Genomic DNA, 20315 nt, shown 5'->3' with positions numbered 1-20315 from the left:
TAACCCCGAGGTGTAGGTGACGTTGAAATCTACATGGGACAATGCTGTCTCCTGTTTATGGCCCAGATCTAGGTTCTGCTCTGGAGCCATCAGTTTTATGCCTATCTGATCTGAACAACCTGTTGCCTGGTAAAGCCAAGCTAGAGGGGGTGAGGGGCAGGAATTTCTCAGGTTTTTGTATACATAATTGGTCAATATTGTTACTTACATTTGGCTGGTTCATTCTTCTATTTTAACCTGCTAGAGATAAATCCCCAAACTGGCCCTGACTGGTTTAATCAGCTCGAGATAAATCCAGCTATGGTTTAAGAAGGACCCACAAAAATGGAACTGCAGGCTCAGGGCAGCATTCCTAATTGGTTTATCCTTAGGATAGTAAATATCGCTAAACCATTTTCATCCGGAAGTGTGGGTTTGCCTTGGGCTTGCCGTTCAAGCATCTTGTTTATCGGCCCCACTTCTGATCACCAGGAATATTCTTCCTCCCCTCTCTGTGTAAAGATTTCCAAAAGGTCTGAGCACAAGCCTGGGAGCTGGAAATGTGTGTTCGACTCCCGGCATCCTGTGATGTCGAGCAAGTAATTTCAAATCTCTCTCCCCCATGGGGATGAGATTTACCCACCTCGCAAGAGTGGTATGTAACAACTAATGAATTAATGTCTATACAACACTTTGAAGATTAAAAGTGGTACAGTACAGGGCTAAGTATTTTGTTTTCAGACAGGGATCGCCCCCTAGTTGCTTTAAATTTCCTTTTGTCTCTCTTTTTTTTTTTTTTACAAGAGAACTAAAAATGTTCTTACAAGTCAGTGTTTGAAAAAACTAATTGTCTGATTTTCTCTTTTAAAAGTCCTACCTCTGCAGGGAGTTGACATTTCAGAAGACTCCATGCTCTTAGGAGGGCCAGCCAGGACTGTGAGAGGTATGACCACGCCCCAGTAGCATAGCAGATGCTTCATTACAAAGGGGAAGTGGGAATTGCTGTGTTCTGCTCCTCCAGCCTTAGCACAAAGGGCCTGATCCAAAACCCTTCGCAGTTAATGGGAGAACTTCTGTTGAATTCAACGGACATTGGATCAGGCCCAACGTGCAGGACTACTCTCCTCCACTGATAGGCATCGCTGAACAAGTATTACCTCAGTGTTGCCCAACTTCTCTAACATCCCTTCTCTATCTGGGGCTCTGTTTAATATGAAGTGTCCATAGCAAACCCCTTAAACTCATGTTTTGCTCTGGAGGGAATTGATCCTTCACTCCCAACTCAGTCTAAATGTCCCTGGGCCTGAGTAAAGAAGAAGACATGAGTGAGATGCCATTGCCTGATGGAAACCAGCTGCCTGCACCCCCATAAGAGAGAATAACCAGGAGCAGGCCTCTGCACACTCACTCCTGTGCTTTGATTGTTTCCTTTCCTGGTGAGGCTATTTGCACAAGGCCATTTTACAATGGCAACAAGTGACCTCAGTGGGCGTGTGTATGGGGGCTGAGGGGTTTTTTCTTCTCAGGTGGCTGCAGGCCTCCCTGGCCATGGCCCAGCAGGGCACCCACCTGTGCTGGTTTATGGCTTGGGTAGAGCAGAGTGCATGCTCTGAGCTCTCCCTTCCCACCCTCCCCGCAGACACCAGGTGGAGCGTGGACCCGCTCTGGTTGTTGTGATGGATAGACTTGAGTGGGAGATAGCCTGGGATCCCTGGCAATGCAACAACTGGCTCCTCTTCTCTGGAGCCTTCCCCCAGCCAGTGAGGCTGCAGCCATGCGGCTCTTCCTGTGAGATCCGGAAGGCCTTGCAGGCCGGGAGAGAAACAAGCCCTGGTGGCAGTCCTTGGGCCATAGTCCCCCTGAGCCCCATCATGCTCCCAGCCAAGTCAGTGGCAAGATACAGGCCTGTTCTGATGCCTGGGCTGCGGGCAGGGAGATTTCCAGCTGGAGGAAATTGCCATGGCTCCACTGATGCCCACAGAGCTGTGAGGAGAAGCCCAACTGAGGATCTGCCCCCTGAGCAAACGTCCCCTTTCCCCTCAGCCAGCCCAGGCTGCCCTGATGCACACAGCAGGGGAAGGAGAGATAGCCCCTTTCTAGCCTAGCTGTCCTCCTCCCACATTCGGACGCTCTTGTCTTCCGCCCTCCTGCTCCGGATTAACTACATCTCGGCGCCATATTGAAGCAGGCGGGAGGTGGAAAGAGCTGCGGCAGAGAGCAGCATAGGCCGCTGGGGGAGGGCTGTCACACTGCTCTTCAAAGGGGCAGTGTGGTGATGATGATGGATGGACGTTTGGCACGTTAAATACTGCAGAGGACAACCTTGCGGCGGGGGGAGGGGAGCCAGGTGGCCCCAACAGATCCTTTCCACCTTCCAACTCTCTGTCCTTTGGGGGCAGATCCAGGATTCACCCGTGTGAGTCTTTCCAAGGGGTTCAGTACAACTATGGTGAAGGTGCTTTCTGTGTGGGGTACCGGGACTGATCCATTAGGTTAGTGGGTTTATTCCTTTAACAAGTATCCAGCTGACAGGCCTCCACTGTATTATTAAAGACCTGCGGCTGCCGCAAAAGAAGTAGGGAAACTGTGTTTGGGTTTTGTTTTCCCTTTGGCAAGCCTGCCACTGAGCTTTTCCCACGAGTTCTCTAGGAGTTCACCCGGCACTGAACTGAAATGGGCTGGGAGGAGGAAGGTTAATCTTTTCCAACAGATCTCCTCTTTTCTGCATCTTGAGATCAGCTCCGCAGATAGAACCGGATGCGACCTGAAGGTTGCTACACTGTTGAGCTGATTTCGAAAACAATTAATCAAAGCCCGTCTTTTACTATTTCAACAATCCCTACCGCTTTGACGCATCCTTATTTTAGTGGAAATAAACAGGTCCTGCACCTCGTCCCCCCCACTTCGCCTTTCTACGCCCCCTTGGAGAGTTATCTGTGGGGTTCGGGCACGTGAAAGGGTGTTGAGAGGAAGAAGGAAAATAATCCAAGAAAGAAAACCCAACAGAACTGGAGAGACAGAGCGAAGAGCTCTGCAGACTGGGGAGAAAAATCTCTCCTGTTCCATGACAATATTGAATCGAAATGTAACGGGATTGCAGTGTAGAGCTGGGGTTAACATTTGTGTACCAGTCTTTTTATGAGTCTAACCCTGTTATCATATATTTTCCTCATAGCTCTTTGCTGCGCCGTTGAACAATTAGGAGGCTGCCATTTCGCCCCCCAAAGATGGGTTTTTCCTTTCTTATACGGTACATATCACCCAACAGAACAAAAGGAAAGGAGAGTTGGGAGACTCAAAGGGGCAATCGTCTAAGAGTCTGTTCTGACTTTTGGGTTACAAGTGGTTTGGGTTAGGGGTTCACCAAGTTATATGTAAACGCGATTTCAAATAGGTTTTAAAATGGGAGGTGATTTAAACCGTTGTCTCTTTGGATTCATCGTAGAAATGAACAGTCTGCCTGCGGTCTGTCAGGATTCCACGCCCGGAATCTGGCATATGCCATAGTTCTAGACACACGTGTATGAACGGAGATGAAGCGAGTTTCTGGTAGATGTAGTTTTTAGAATAGAAAAGGTTCCCTTTAGTTCACAAGAAAGAGGCGACATATCTGTCCAGAGAGCACAGAGTCTCTGTGCCACATCCAAACAACAACAAGGAGTCCGGTGGCACCTTCAAGACTAACAGATTTATTTGGACATAAGCTTTACCCACGAAAGTTTATGCCCAAATAAATCTGTTTGTTAGTCTTTAAGGTGTCCCCGGACTCCTGGTGGTTTTTGTGGATACAGACTAACACGGCTACCCCCTAATACTTAACGTCCAAACAACGCTTCTTCTAAAGAAAGGTCAGGAAAAGGATGTTTGGTGAATAATAAAAATTAAAATAAGGGGACATTGCGGTAATTAACTATAAAATATACATAGTTGCCTTACACTTTATAGATCCGATCCTGACTGCAGTCCTGATTTTTGGCAAATCTCTCAATGGCAGCTTCGCCTGAGCAAAGGATGAAGGATCAGAATCCAGAGATAATGGGCACGATTTGAGTTCCTGTTCAAATTAAGCTAGTGTGAAAAATGTGAATTAATCTAATAAAGAAAACTTGTCAAACTCTCTCAGCTCTGACTGAAATATCAGTCAGGGCTGCTGTCACATTAACCCACTTGCACAAGATCTATAGCAATTTTAAAATTGTGAAAGAAACTCCCCAATCAGAGTGGAAAGATAATTTTTCCGTAGCTATCCTTAGGTTCCGTTTTCAAGTCACTAATGTTTAGTTCTACATACTCAGCTTTATTTTCCTGGAGGTGTTTTCAGAGCAATACTACTCATTTCCATATATTTATCTTGCATTTTTGCAGAATACACGTCACTTCATTTAATATTTCGGGGGGTATCTTTTTTTAAAACAAAGGAACAAAGTATTTCCAAAATTAGTGCTATTTTGTTTAACCTTATGCTCTTTGAAAAGGCGTTGATTGAGGAAAATAGAGAAAATATCAAAATAATGGCTTTAATAAGTGATAGAAAAAGCTTTGGGCTTTCTATGGTTTCTTTTGAGTCCACTTCCCCATGCGTCTGCGAGTGCTATAATAGAGTACAGATTGAACAGTAAAGTATGTACTGTTAAGCAGGATGCAGCGTACTTGTAGTGTTTCCAAATGATGCATTTAGCCAGATGTTTAAGACATATGAGAGAAGAGTAGTTAAAACCCACATTATATAGTTCTGTCTAGTATGAAATTGCATGTGCTGACCCATATATTTTAAACTGTAAACGGACTCCAGTCATTTAAAATATTGCAACGTCGATAGGACTAATTAATTGGAAATAAGAAAGGAAAGAATACAATTAAACGAGAAGAGAATCATTTTCTAATTTAATAGAGGGACATTTATAAAGATCACAAGCTAAAAGGCATCGAATGAGTCTATCGACGTTGTGTTAAATCAGAGTCCCAACTTCAGGGTGCCTGCAGAGCGTTCTGCTACCAATTCACCAGCGCTGATTCGGGCCTGCTCCCCTCCTCCCACCAGGTATTATTTTCAAATTTGCGATGAAAATGTTACTATCTGCTATATCCAATTCCTTCCTATAAAGCCCATTGATTTGCTCGTCCAGGGCCAGCAGCGCTGCTAGCTAAGCGCCTTGTTGATGTTTGGGGCATTGCTATCTGCAAAGTGAACTTGTCAATAAAGGATCCCTAGCGCATATACAATATCCTTAAATATTAGGATACTTTATTAGCCCCATTTCCTAACAATAATTTATTGCAATAAAACAGACACCCAAGGTCCTCTTAAATTGTCTTTTCATAATGAATAAATTTAAACTGGCTAATTAATATATAAACTAACCCAATTTGTCAAGTTGATTTGTATTTTAGTTAATTGTGAAAGTAATTACCACATGGGCAAATTAACAGCTTTCTGGAAATGACCAAGGCTGGGGTTTTATTTCCTTCCTGGGTGAAGAAAATTCATTTTCCCCAGCTCTTGATGTGATGAATAAAAGTCATAAATCTGGGTGATTGGTGCAGGCAGAGTCTAAATGGCTTCATATTTCATTTTAGGTTTAATAGAAATATTCATGCTCCGTTTTAATGAAATTAAATTGAAGGGGGATGGGTTGGAAGGCTAGTGGTTGGGCTTTAAAGGGGCAGCACGGAGTTTTCTGTTCAGAAGTTACTAGGCTCTAGCCCGTTGTACTTATTTGAATGGCACTAAGGAGTGTTTTTGTTTGTCTGAAAGCAGCTTGGGCGAGGCGGCTTTGAAGAAGGCTGGATAGATGCCCCTGGCAGAGAAAACGCGGTCTATGCCCATAGGGAATCAAGGGTCTGTAAAACTCGGAAGCTGCTCCGCAAAAGGGTATGATCCATCCCTTCCCACCCAACGCTATTTACATCTGAAAGGGCAGCTGGACACAAACAGCTTCCTCGCTCCCTTAAATGTTACAGATCACGTGCGTGGCGCTGTGGGGCCTGCCCGGGCAATAGGTAACCATGTAATATCAACCTGCTTGTAATCTAGCGGCTGAGCCTGCGGTTGGGTTCCATAAACAGGAACACGGTGGACACATATCTCTCCCCGACAAAGGGGGCTTTGACCCGGCCTCCCTCCCGCGCTGCCGTCCAAACACAGGGGTCCCAGGAAATGCTGCTTGGACAGGAGCTTCAAGTGATGGGGACCGGGGGGTGAGAAGAGTTTATTTGAATTCACACCCTCTCAGTGACCCCCTGGCAGATATCACGGGGGATTCAAGGGGGATCCGTGTCTATTTACATTCTCAGTTGGAAGATATTCACCAAACCGGAACGGTCTCTCCTCAAAAACCACCCCACGTTAGATAAATCGGTACCTTCCACCCCCCAACAAATAGCAGGTTAACATCGGGCACCTTTCGAGTCTCTGCAGATGCCTGATAACAGATCTGTAATCGCTGCATGCAAAAATAGCCGCCCCGCCTCCCTCCCCTTTCAGAGAGACTAGCGAATACAAGTGTTTAAAGCTGAGAGCTGTTGGGTTTTTTTGTGGGTCAGCACCGTCTGACTGGTTAAGTCAATCAAGGAGTCTGGTTTGACACTCGAACCGTCTTCAGCCGAAGCCGCTCCTTAATGGAGCTGATCTGTGACTTGTTGATTTCCCCTGAGCAAATAAGGCTTTGATGCAGTCCCAGCGAGAGTGGTTAGCTGATGAATTGACAAAAACTAATCAGCTTTATTGGGAAACAGGTTAAGGGCAGCGGAGTGTCAATAATTCTCAGCCTGACCCCCTCATCCATTAAGAGAGGCAGGCTGATTAGACCAAGGAGACCCTTTGCTTTTTGCACTGAAATTGCTTTCATAAACTCACTATTATTAGCAGTCAATGCAAGCAGCTAATTTAGAGGAGACATCTCTGGGATGTCACATTTATCATGGAGGTTTATGTATCATTATCTCATTTACAGAATGTCGCAGTGTAATATGTGTTTTTGGCAATATTGCTGGCCCCGTGCCTACCATTGGTTATTCCTTGTAGAGAGCGTCTGGGCGCTTTGTGGATTTAATTTGATATAAAATAATTCAGTCCAGTCCCTTTAATACAAACCAAATTAACCCCACACCGGGCCGCGTAGACAGTCAGACAAGGCTCTCAATAGGAACCTTTGACATTTTAATTACTCCAGCTACTATTTTATTGTCTTTTAATAAAAAAGGCAACCGACACCTTTATTAAAGAAGCGACAGTGGTGAAACTGAGCCTGATTATCTTGTTCCTTTTAATCAGTGCACGTAAGTGCTGAGCACTGAACTCATCAGGACCAGAACATAACATGGCCTTTGAGCAAGATTCACTCGCTAGGACCCACTTGGTCGCCTGTAGCTCTGCAGACATGTCTGACTGGACTGTAAATTCCACGCCTTGCCCTTGCTTTTAAAACGAATTGATACCCAGCTGCGAAACTGTTACTGGGGGAAACAGAAGAGCACCTCCAATAAAGGAGACCACCCAGAGACGCCCTGAGAGGTGTCAGGCATCGTGCTATCTCCGCCGAGATAAAACCTTGTTCCCCTTATTGTTTTCACCTGGGCAATATACTGGATCAACACAGGTGCAGGAATTCCTATTGCTCGCCACAGCCTGCTCTAAAGGACACTTTGCACAATGCTCAGCTGTGAGTTGTCTGGACAGGAAGCCCTACCCCATTGATTCTGCTTTGATATACGAGTCTCCCCCCGAAATATACTCCTGACAGCCGGTATTCAATAAAATGTTCTGAAAAATCTAAATCTTTCCCTAAGCACGAAATATTAAACAGGAGGGTGGAAACGGTGGTCTGGAAAGTGAAGTGGCCAGAAGGAAGCGCTTTGTTTCTGGCTGTGAGGGTCAGTGGGGATGGGCCCTGGTCTTTGGAGGCCGTTTTTGTGTTTTCAGGTCGGAGGGCTACGCAAATCCTGCGTTTCCAAAGGGCTCATTGTTTAAATGGGGGAGCGGCCCCCACAGGAACCTGACAGAAGGCAGCTGAACTCCAAGGCCCTTTCCCAGCTGAGCTGAAGAGCTGCCAGGGGTCAGCCAGGGGGACCCTTTAACGAGTTTATTAGCCAGATTATCTCTGCCTGCAGCTCGGAGAGGGGAAGGCCGCTGAACTTGCTACGCTGGTTCTAGAAACTCGAAGCAAACAGGAGGGCACAGTTAGAAGGGAAAGGTAGTAAAAACAATCCCTCTAGAAAGCTCGACAGGCCAATTTAGCTACCCCCAGATATAAAGGGGCCCCGGCCTGGATAATGTCCATAGAGGGAGGTGCAATACAATGAATGGAAAACAAACCCCAAAGGGGAGACCTTCGCTCTGGGTCGGGGTCCTGTAAATGGGAAGGTGTTCAGGAGATGGTATTACAAGATGCCTCGAATGAGATTGTGTCTGGATTTCCTTTTCCCAATTCCCAGGTAGGCAGTTGCCGTTTCTGCCACATCAGCACAGCGAAATATACCAATTAACTGAAACTTCCTGTCATTAGCTGTCTTGATTGAAACATTTTAGTGCTACTATTCGTGTCTCAGAATAGGCCCGAAGTTCAATTCCTGGAGCCGACTGTGTGCGGTGACACATTAGATTGGAAACTGACTATGGACATTCCCCCATCTGGAAAGGCGTATCAGATATCCAGCTAGAGAGGAACATTATCCAGTGCGTCTCTTCTGGTGTGTTATGTAGACTAGGGATACATGGTATGAAAATATCCGAGTATTTTTTCTTTTTCATTCTGTTGGCATTTTCTTCTTAGTACCTAAGTTGCCAACCACCTCCACTCTACGCCAGTTTTCTAGCTGGGGGAACTGAGGCTCAAAACGGCTTGAGGTAGTGACTTGACCCAAAGTCGCGCAGAGCAAGGCCTGGAAGGAACCCAAGTCTCTCCTAGCCTGGCCCAGCGCTCGAACCACTGGGCCATCCTTCCTGTCTATAGAGTTGGACATAGGTACTTTATACATAGCAAAAGGGACACATGCTGGCCGTTCATATTAGATACATCTCCAAAGGAGACCCACGAACAGAAAAGAGGCTAATTGCTGGGAGGGTTTCAACTGTTTTAATTGCTTGGCATTCGGTCACATAAATTAGAGCTATCAAAATGTTCGATGCTTTTCTGTCGCCTCTTATTGATGGTATTTTACAGAGCTGTTGTTATTTACTGCGGTTTCTGTAAAACCTGTCCTGGCTAACCGATCTGCATTAGACATTAGTGACATTCGTTTTGACAATAACCTGAGTGTGGCTGTAAAATCATATTTTCTATTTTTTTCCGCTAAGTGAATTCGCCCGCAGCTTTCCGCCTTTTTCAAATCAGGAAAAAGGCCCTAAAGTGTCACTGCAACATGATGTCCATCTCTGCAAAACAAGTCGTGTTGTGAATTAATTTTTGATTTTACAACACTGAGCTGGAGGCTGACATGCCTCATGCAACCACTAACTCCGCGCTGAGAAAAGATTTCACTGCAGGTGATTTCACATTGCGAAATCTCCAGATTCCTCATTTCAAATATTAGGTGCCAAAGCAATCCTCTATCCTTCAACAGCCCCCGTAATAGCATTAAGGATTGCTTAGCGGGTTAAATTAGAACCGTGTCAGCCCCGCAGAAGTTGGAAACAAGAGAACATGTCAGTTTCACATTGTAACAGAGCAGAGTAGCTTTAGTTTGCAACTGGATCTGGCCAAAAAGAAATGCAAAAATGAACAATGAGGTGGAAAAGTGGTGTTGAATATGAATACATCTTATCCCAAAAGGCTAAAATATTTCTGGCCTGCGTTTATATTTTTTCATAATGTGTTAATTTCCAGTGGAAAATCGACTGGGTCTGCAACTCATCTTAAAGCGATTATTTCAATGCTCCGTTTGTCGGATCTGGCTATATAGCCCCTAGTATTCAATGGAACAATGCCTGACAATGGAAACAGTCTGTCACTATGCAGGGCAACGGATGTCTTGTTATTCTCCCCAATCGACAACGTTTCACATTAAAAGTGATCACTAACGATGTGAAAAGGACACAATGCAGTTTTTATTGCCTCAGTGGAATCTAATACCGTAGTTTGAATGTTAGCATTGGTACCCTGGGTTCTCTGCCACTCTTGTGTTGGTTTCTTCTGAGCTTGTACATCTTCCCGAGGGGACTAAAACTAACTAACCCGTGCGCTTGCTATCCCGTTCTGTGCCTTGTAGGGATACGGAGTGGGGCATAAATTAAAGCGCAACTGTCATTTATTCCTATTTGAATAGTTCCACCGACTAGACCAGGCTGACATTCAACAAAAAACCCGTGCACGAGCGAACGGGCAAATTCAGCCATCTCAGTGTTGTTCGGTCCTTGGTGTAGAAACGCTCTGGTAGAAGTCAGTGGTAGATTGACCTGAGCCGGGGCTACGTTCTGAGTCCGTTCTGCAGAGCTCGTGCGCTGGGGAGACTTTGCGGATTTCCGTGACCTGTGTGGGGTTTGTGTCTGACCTCACGTCGCTAGATGTGCCGGGGCACACCCGGATTCTCGTGGGAGAAGGGGCTGGAACATTTGGGGCATGGCTTGGCTCTGGGAATCCTGCCCCTTCTTGCGATGAAGAGTTTTCCACTCAGATTTTTAGGGTCCGGCCCGATCCCGGGTTAAGTGACAGGCTAGCCAGGCAGAACCGCCCGGACTGGGTGAGACCCGTCCTAAAGAGGGAGCGATAAGGGTCCTTAAATGACAGTTGACAAGCCTGTCGCTGCAGCCCCCTGAGCCACAAGACTCATTGAATGCAGAGGCGACCCCCATGCTCCAGGCAAAACCTTACAAAGAGTTTCCCTGTCCTTAATGACCTAACCCTTGATCCCCCACTATGGGCCCAATCTTGCTTCCACTGAGGTCAGTGGCAAAAGAGTCTTCATTGGGGGGGGGGGGGAGGCCGTGCGCTGTTTTGCAAACTGTGGCTTTTAGCTGTTCGCCCACCCCATTGGTCTCAGATTTAGGCAACAATCTCTGTTTATGTTTCTAATCAACCGTTACAAGCCTCCTTACGTCAGGCACAGATGGGCCAAAGCAACAGCCATGGGCGACCCAGCGCAGATCGCCCACCAGGCAAGGGACTGATCCCAGCTCTGTCTGGAGGACCCAGTGCTGACAACGGGGGCGTTCGCGCCGCTGGTCTCGAATGGGGCGGGGGCTACAACCTGCTGAGGGCTCAGCGCCCCTCAGGATTATTCGGTGGTGCGTTTGCTGCAGGGGAGGCCCGGATCTAAAGCCTTCTGAAGCCAATGGAAAGACCCCCACTGGCTCCCGTGGGCTTTGCTTCACAGACAAAAATAAAGCACCAGAAAGTAGCGGGTCTGAAGCAGGCAGTAAAGACGCGGGGGAAAACTCCCAAACTAACTGCTCCTTCCTGGGAAAGGGGAAATTGACTCTCCGAGCTGCCCAGCCCCTGGGTTTGGGAAGAGGGAGGAGATTCTGACATTTATCTTGGAAACATTCCCCCCACCGCACACCCAAAGCGTGTATCCTCCACATTGATGCAAATACAACTTGATAAATCTGGGGGGCGAGATGCAACTTTTACGCACAAGAGGAGCCCCATTAAAGGATCGGGACCTCCTCTCCCGTCCCGATAATTCCTCCCCTGGGGGGTACTGTCTGGCCTGTGGGCTTCCCTTATATGTATTTAGCCTGCCTGGGCATCAAAGTGGCCTTTAGTACTTGACAGACCCCCATATGGACAGTAATCGTTTGTGATTTGTAGTACAGTAGTTTGCGTGTGCCTCTGGCTTCATCCAACCCATGTTATTTCCATGCTCAAAATGCTCTGAGCCGCACATACACAAACAACATATACCCCAAATAAAATATGGCCCGTAAGAAAGGGAGTACATTATACAAATGAACCAGTATGTTTTAGAGACCAATAATTTACATGCCTGTGTCAAAGATACCCATAATCCAATCCTTCACAGGCAGCCCGGCCTGCGAGGCATGAGAAGAATTCTGATGCTGTGGTTCTCCTGAGCATTAAGGTGTTATTCACAAACCTTGCAATCCAGACACCGGAGCAACACGCTTCCTGTATCCAGCTGTCCATTTCACACAGGTCATGGCCAGATAATAGGTACATGGACCACAACGGGCTGGATTTGCAAACAGATTCATTCAGTGGATTTTCTCGTTAGGGTTAGTGAATGCAGGGGTGATTTAAAGGGGTTTAATTTTCTGAGGTGTGTGTGTTGGGGGGGCTGTCCCGGAGATCAAAGGAATGGGATTGTCAGGAAGAAAATGACGGACCCGGATGACAAGTGGGAGAGGAAAGGGATGAAAGCATCTTTACTACAAATAGAGCGGCGGATTATTGTTTAATCATTGTCTGGACGAAGGGGTGAGTCCCGTAAATGAGCCTATAAGTCGCTCTACATCTCAATTAAACCAACAGGCTATCACTGAGGGGCGCGGGAATGGGGGAATGGTAGGAACGTTTTTCAGTTTTTTTAATTATTATTATTTTAGTACAATTTATGCGTGAAAAAGGATGACAGGCCCAAATGTGTGTGATGAGCCAAACAGAGTGGTCCAGAGGAGTAGTCAGGGCAATGGGCCATTTGGGACAAGTGGAAATCGCAAGAGGCAGAGTGAAACCTGTGTCAAAATACCTCTCCCAGGAGCCACAAAGCTCAGTTGCTTAAGTAGTGCGCACCATAGTCCTCCATGGTTACTCTGGGGTATGAAGAGAAGGGATAGCCCAATAGGGCAGTGCCTTGTACCCTACAGGTGTAACTGTGCATTGAGTTATCGAAGTGCCATTTCTTAAATCGACGTGAAGTGTTTCCACACACCGCTCCACAGAAATAAACCCAGTGCATAGGAACCCAGTGTGACGTACGTCACAAATCCTTGAACACAAACCGGACCTCAGTAGCTGGTGCATACACCACCATTAATGGGATGAATACAATTAATTAGCTTGGCTGGGGGGAACTTTGAGATTGGGGTAGTTATACTGACATTTTCCATCAGTGTCTCTCCGACCAAAACACACTGTTCCCAGTACTCTGCACACACAGAGCTATGCACGTCTGGTTACTAGATCGTGTTCAGACTGCATCACCCCCAGGGAAAAGACAGAAAGAAGTCAGCTCTGTAACAATTGCTTATACAATTTTATTTTACTTTTAAGGTAGCTATTTTATTTGCCCGGTACCCTGCTGCCTGGGAAGTGCACGGGAATGGGAAAAGCATCTCTATCCGGAAAAAAATATATATCTGAATTTCCTGGTAAAGGACGTTGCGCTTGTTAGGAGTATTAAACAGAGGAGGAGCGAAAGCTAGAGACACGGGCAAGATATATTCGGTCATGTAGACCATCTCCCTACCAGTGCAAAAGTGTTTCCTGTTGGACACTTGTTAGTGTTTTGATTTAAATAAGCGATGACACTTCCTTGGAGAGGTCATTCTGAACAGCCTGTGGGAGAGAGTTTGATGTAGGGTAACATGACTACAACGTGATGTATTTTTAAAATGCTTCATACCTGCGTGGGTTGATATTACATGGCTGTGGGGCCATCCTGGCCTTTCTACGATCGCTGGTATCAGCCGCTTTCGGACCTCAAAAAAAAAAAAAAAAAAAAAAAAACCTAACAGGTGAAGCAAATATTTAATAAATACCTGTCCCTTGGAAACAGAGTCGTTTCACAATCCCGAGCTGCAATTATATGGAAATTAAGTCCTGTGCAGGTACAAAGTCAGACACATTATCACCAGCTCTTGCAAAAGCTTTTGAAGGGAGAGTGTGTTTACTTTGTGACTCTTTCTTGTAGCAGCCTGACCTTCTGTTCACATCCCCGCTTGCATTATGCCTCTTTTCGCTCTTAACCCCCTTCCAGAGCTTCAGGAAATTCTTACTTTGCAAAAGACTGTAAATCTGCCTCTCTCTCGCTTTTCCTTTTATATTTCGGTGTGTTTGCGTAAGATAAATAGGACTAATAACACTATTGACAAAACTAAATTTTGGTGGCAGGCTTGACTTCCTGACTTACAGATGTTTATTCTTTCCAACATATTAAAAATCTGTTGGCAGCGCATATACTGTAAATATTTGAAGTGTCCAGGAATGATAGAAAACTGGAGTCTAACACACTGCATACCCCAGCTCGGCTTTAGATATAGGCAAACATATATGCAGGGCTTTAAGGTGGAGAACTGAGTCCCCATTGCTGAGTATTAGCAGAGCTGCACTGTGATTTTTTTTGGTCAATATTTTTCATTCCCATTATAAAAACAGTGCTGACGTGTCTCACGCAGGCACAGAGAATTCGAGCCCCCCTACACTTTTTTTTTTCTCAAGATTTTACGTGGTCTTTTATTGTAAGGCAAGTTGCCAAATGAATGGTGCGGAAGGCAAAAGCTGTGGTCTGTGTAGGCATAGAAGGCGCATAAAACATTGTTGCCTTCGCATTGGCACATTGTGTGACCGCTGATTTGTCACTTAATGATAGAAAACCACTGTAAAAGATGGTGCTTTTATTTCATCAGCAGCTGGTGCCTTCTCGTTCTCTGAAAGTACGTAGCAATTGCTATTCATTTTGCAAATGTGATCGCCAAAGCTATGCCATTTAACAAGGCCAAGAAAAATCCTTGCCTGTTATATTATCACTGCCTGGTCGTGCTGTAATTACACATACACAGTGTTGTAAGCATACCGAGAACAGAGTAAGGCAGTGCTTTCGGGCTCTTGGTGGAGCTGAGTTTTTGTTGCACAACTGTGAAAATAAAAATGCACTGGTGATACAGGTCAGACACCTGCATGAAAAGCCTGGGATCAGGAACAAATACCGGTTTATGATGTCTGTTGTTATTTAAAGACTTGAAATAAATTTCACCAAGGTCCTCTTTTGTGGTCACCAAGTTGACACATTAGATTAGAAACTGAATATAGGTGTGGATAGTATCACATCTGGAAAGACATATCAGATAAATCCATATCCGGCTAGAGATGCATATTGTCCAATGTGTCATCCCAGATGGGTTATGTAGACTATGGATACATAGTATGGAAGTGTCTGAGAACATATCTCATCTTATTTTGCCATGCCCGGGCCTTTCACCACAACAAAATAACTACAGGCCGCTTAAGGGGGGGATAGATTCCTTAAACCATCAAACTAACTGTACAAACATCTCACTTAAATCTTACACAGATTAAGGTAACATCACGTTAACTGCAGCGTGGGCTAAACAGACACAAGTGGAGAGAATCCTTCGAGCTGTCCATTGTGCCGCGATCCAGATGCTCGATCGCACACACACTAACAAACAAACACACACACACACACACTTGCTGTGGCACAATACTCTTCATAGCAGGGTATGAATGTGGAGCGACTAACGCATCATTGCTGATGATCTTCCAACAGAATATGTTTGCGTTGCGATTATTGCACATTCTGCCTGACTGGATTTATCTTCAGTCTTTAAAAACCTGGCCCAACCGAAGAATTTATATTTGGGTTTTTTTGTTTTTTTTTGGTGGGTCGTGGGGAGGTAAATACAGAAGCTTCTCAAGTCACTTTCCTTCCTCTGTGTTGCTCACCCCCCTCCCCCCGCCCCAGGAGACGTGCAAGTCTTTCTCTTCAACCTGCTCCAGAGGGCACAGAAATGAAGTGGGCAGGCCCATTCCCGAAGCGTTGACAGGTGTGCTGCAGGGCCAATCGCGGCTGGCGAACCCCGGTACCGGCCACCAATAGTGTTTCCTTCAGCCTCGGGGCCAATGGGAGCCGGATCTGAGCCTTCAAGTGAGTAGAGTTTGGAGCTGAGGTGCTTACTATCTGCCGAGAGACATTTTGCTGCGCTTGGCCTGGGGGGCTGGTCCTCTGGTCTAGGCAGAGCAGAGCCCCAGCGCTGGGAGTGTGTGGGGGGGTGCAGACTCTCCGCAGGGCGCTGTGGGGTCCGGCGGGGGCTCTTACTGTTATTTATAGACTAAGGAAGTTGGTTTTTCAGAAACAATCCGATGGAAAAATCCAAAAATTTCCGGATCGATGCTCTCCTAGCAGTCGACCCTCCCAAAGCAGCCTCCGCCGCCTCCGCACAGACCTCACCGCTGGCCTTGGTCACCTCCCTCGCGAACACATCTGGCCACAGCAGCAGCAGTAACAGCAGCAGCTGCAGCCCCCCGTCCTCCTCCGAGCGCCACAGCGGCGGCTCCTCGGACTGCCTGCGGACTGAGAGCCCTTCGCCGCCGCGGATCCTCGCCGCACATTGCGGGCTGGTGCCCAAGCCCGGGTTCCTGACCAGCACCAGCAGCGCCAGCAGCCATCACCACCACCATCACTCCGCCGGGGGCATGGCCCTAGGACTGCACCAGGGGGGAGCGGGCATCCCCACCCAGGCTGCCCTCTACGGGCACCCCATGTACAGCTATTCGGCAGCCGCTCTGGCCGGGCAGCACCCCGCTTTGTCTTACTCCTACTCCCAGGTGCAAGGGGCTCACCCTTCTCACCCTGCCGCAGACCCCATCAAACTCAGTGCCGGCACTTTTCAGCTGGATCAGTGGTTACGAGCATCCACAGCGGGCATGATCCTCCCTAAAATGCCGGACTTTAACTGTGAGTATCTCCTGGCCAAGCCCTGGAATTGGGGGCGCTGGGTTTGTTATGATCTGTCGTTTTCCTTTGCGCCTATCCTCACCACTTCCTCGCCTGCCCCTCCGCAATGCCTGAGCCAGGGGCCTACGGCAAGGAAACACTGATTCACCCAGCCTTTCCTCGTAGTTAATGTCCCACGCCATTCAGCTAGCGCCGGAAAGGATTCAGTCAAGACTTCACCCGGCGGCGTGTGTAATAATAATATATATATATATATTGTATTTGGTAATTATTAGCAGGAGGGAGGAAATAACGATTAACAATGGGAAGCTGGAACACGTTGCAGCTCATTATGGCCTGCACCTTAGCAGTAAATAATAGTGATCTTTCTTGGGGACTGAAAAAGGTGTCAAATCATTCGTTCCATTCGAAGTTCTAATTCAAACTGTAGCGTGGGTGAAATTGTGCTAAATAATGAATGAGAACCGAATACCGGTGTATTTGAAAATCTATGAAAACTGACGATATTAATTTTTTTTGTTTATTTTTCTTCTGGATGGCAGAAGGTTCCTGCTCATATTTGTTAATATTACGGTATAAAGAGTAGGAGGTACAACTTTACAGGGCTCTGTCAATTTCATCCAGAATGGTGCTTAGTCAGATCCTGTTATCCAGGCAAATTTCACAGATCTCTTCTTCGGGAAAGAGTTGATACTCTCCTCCCTTAGATGGTTCCAGTGGGCATTGTGGGCTATAATTAAATGTTTATTTGGTGTAATTGACATAAGAAAGCTAAATAAATGCAATCACTTATACTTGAGTTTGTTTATAAAAACCGCTTTAAAAAAACAGAAACACTGACCTGTCCTAACAGCAGCTGGGCAGCTAGGCCTCAATGGAGATGGGAACATTTCTTGCAGTTCGATGTTAGGCAAAGATCGTTTTCTTAGGTGTTAGCTCTATGTGGGAATTACTGGCTTAATAATAGGTTAGGTGTAGTTTTACTTAAATCGTGCCAGGAAAGAATTACGGGTTTGGTTGTTTTTTTTCATACACTCCTCACACATACAGACAAAAAAGTCCATTGTTTTCTCTTAAATAGGTTTGTTTAGACTAGGACATTCAAGAAGAAAAATAATTAGAAAAGCTGTCTGAATTCTTGCTCTTTCAAACAAAATGCACTAGTGAATAAATAGCCAAGAGGAAGGATAATGGAGGCCTGGAAAATCACACAGCAGTGAGAAAATCTCAGCTGCGTTACTGTTTGTATACCGGACACTGTCTTTTTTATTCTGGTCATTTTAGCAGGTTTGCTCCAAATGAGGTAGTAAAGGCAGGCTCCTCCTCCCCTCTCCTTTACAGGCTTTTAAGTTTCTAAAGCAAACGACAACAAAGAGGAGAGAATGTCCAAGAAATCACAGATCACACGTTATAGTCGCAACACATTCAAAATGATTGTGTTGCCTCTTAGAAAGAGCACAAATATAATCTACAACAACGGAGACTGGATTGGTTGTTTAAAAAGGATTTCAGCTCGCATGTTTCCAAATTGATGTTCTCATGTATGTGTCCATTAAATGTAACCGCAATATTTTTAGGAGAATAATCTCGCCATCGGTTCTCTTTACTTCCAACTTTCAACCGAGTACAGTTTGACGCAGTCCCGACTTTGAATCCAGAAAACGCGCTGAGATTATAACATCTAATTGTACAGTTCGAAAATATTGTTGAAAAGAGATATTTCCTATAAATGGTTACCTCACACGATTACTGACCAGTATTTCACGTCATGTTTCATGTCACGTTTGTCTCCTACTGACTGCAAATATAATAGACTTGCCAACTGAGATAATGAAATAAAATAAATAACAACAAATGGAACTGATTGGAGAGAAACCTAATCAGCTGGAGGGGTAGGGGGATTATTCCTTTGGCCAAGCTTCCACTGAACATTTTCCCAAAGTCACTTTGGAGTCTGTTTTAATTAAAGTTCTAATGTATTGTCAAGCTGGGAATTCGAGAGACGTGTTTAACTAAAGCAGGGGGCGTTAAAGTGAAATGAAGCAAATTGCTGTTCCCCTGAGAGACTGATATCATTTCACCGTGATCCCGGGTTCCTTTTATTGTCTAGCACTTGTTAGGCTCTTGGGAAATCAAGAAGTCCCTCTTGGGTCATAAATTTCCCTGCGGTGAATTTATGTGAAATTATGTAAATAGAGACGTCCATCTCCTATTGCCATCAGGCGTGGCTTGAAGTGTCTAATTTAGAGAAGGAGAATGTTTACTTTAAAGTGCCTTTAATGCTTCTATAGTAACAATTTGAGGACGGGAGGGTTTCCTTAACCCAGGTGAGCGGTCCGAGGGGCCGATTCAGCAGCTCTTTCCAAACAGCCCCCCAAGGATTGCACTATTATCAGATCACTCTGCTCTACTGCAAAGAAATTCCCCGGGATTTTACTCCGCGGTGCCAGTACATTTGCCGAGGGCGGGCCCGAAGGAGACTTGTCCCTGAGCACCGCGGGCTCAGGGCTGGGTGTGATAGATACCGGTCTGAGGCCAGGACTGCGGAGATGAGCTGCTAATTGGAAGTGAAGTATCAGAGGGGTAGCCGTGTTAGTCTGGATCTGTAAAAGCAGCAGAGAATCCTGTGGCACCTTATAGACTAACAGACGTTTTGGAAGTGGTCACCGTCTGGGTAGTTTTTCATTGTGGCATGTAGAAAGGTCACCGCTGGGGTTAGCTATGGGACGAGGGCATGCGGCAGGGAGCTTTTAATCACCTGTTCCTCTTCCTTTTCCTCCTTTTCTAAAAAGAATTTCGCACCGATGTATTTTTTCTAACCCCCCCGCTCCCCCAACTGCTGCCTCTCTCCCTCGCAGGGGACCAGCAGTTCTCTCCTTTCCCCTTGGATCTAACTTGCCCTCCACGGAGGCAGGTAGCCGCAGCCAGGGACATTAGAACGATTCCCTTTAATGCTGAAGGTACCTGGCTCCTGCTGTCCCAGCTCCGGCACGTGAGAGCCGCCTGCCCCGGGAAGGTAGCGGGGGCCGGGCTGCTCCCCTCCGGCTGCCCCGGGAGGGTAGCGGGGGCCAGGCTGCTCCCCTCCGGCTGTCTGCGTTGTGCTGATGCGCCCTTTTGTCTCCAGCCCAGGCGCAGTCCAACCTGCTGGGGAAGTGCCGGCGGCCCCGCACCGCCTTCACCAGCCAGCAGCTGCTGGAGCTGGAGCATCAGTTCAAACTGAACAAATACCTCTCCAGGCCCAAGCGCTTCGAGGTGGCCACGTCTCTCATGCTCACGGAGACCCAGGTGCGTGGCGGCTGCAGCGGCCCCTCCGGGCTCAGGGGAAGGGGCCGGGAGCTCAGGAACGCGGGATCGCTCAGCTCAGCCCCAGCCCGCCCCGGGCCACCGGGGGGCTTCCCAGCTCCGTCCCGGCGGCAGCGGAGGGAGCTCGAGCACCCGGGTTCAGGCTGGGCAGCTCCGGGGCCAGCCCGCGGCCAAGGTGCTCAGCCCCGAGGCGGCTCCCTGAGCAGAATGGCCGCAAACCTAAACTCCTCCCGGGCTCCCCTGCCACCGCTCCCCCCACGGCCGCTGGGCTCTGCCTGCCCCCTCCCGGACTCCCCTGCCTCCGCTCCCCCCATGGCCACTGGGCTCTGCCTGCCCCCTCCTGGGCTCCCTCCGCTACCCCTATTGGCACTGGGCTCTGCCTGCCCCCTCCCGGGCTCCCCTGCCACGGCTCCCCCCATGGCCACTGGGCTCTGCCTGCC

At 47.1% G+C, this 20315-nt stretch overlaps 2 protein-coding genes across 2 annotated transcripts in view; one reads left to right on the top strand and one right to left on the bottom strand.

The window, feature by feature from the left end:
• The window catches only part of NOM1 (nucleolar protein with MIF4G domain 1), a 368675-nt gene that overhangs the window by 293444 nt on the left and 54916 nt on the right, over positions 1–20315 (bottom strand). The gene's annotated exons all lie outside the window — the stretch shown is intronic.
• The window catches only part of MNX1 (motor neuron and pancreas homeobox 1), a 5247-nt gene continuing 909 nt past the window's right edge, over positions 15978–20315 (top strand). Inside the window, 2 exon segments of the mRNA XM_032783872.1 lie at positions 15978–16572; positions 19697–19862. Coding sequence (XP_032639763.1) covers positions 15978–16572; positions 19697–19862 — 761 coding nt within the window.

Source organism: Chelonoidis abingdonii, chromosome 2, assembly GCF_003597395.2.
Source record: "Chelonoidis abingdonii isolate Lonesome George chromosome 2, CheloAbing_2.0, whole genome shotgun sequence".
NCBI classification, from domain to species: Eukaryota; Metazoa; Chordata; order Testudines; family Testudinidae; genus Chelonoidis; species Chelonoidis abingdonii.
Note: the sequence above shows the minus strand (reverse complement) of the source record. Positions and strands in the feature narration are given on the sequence as shown.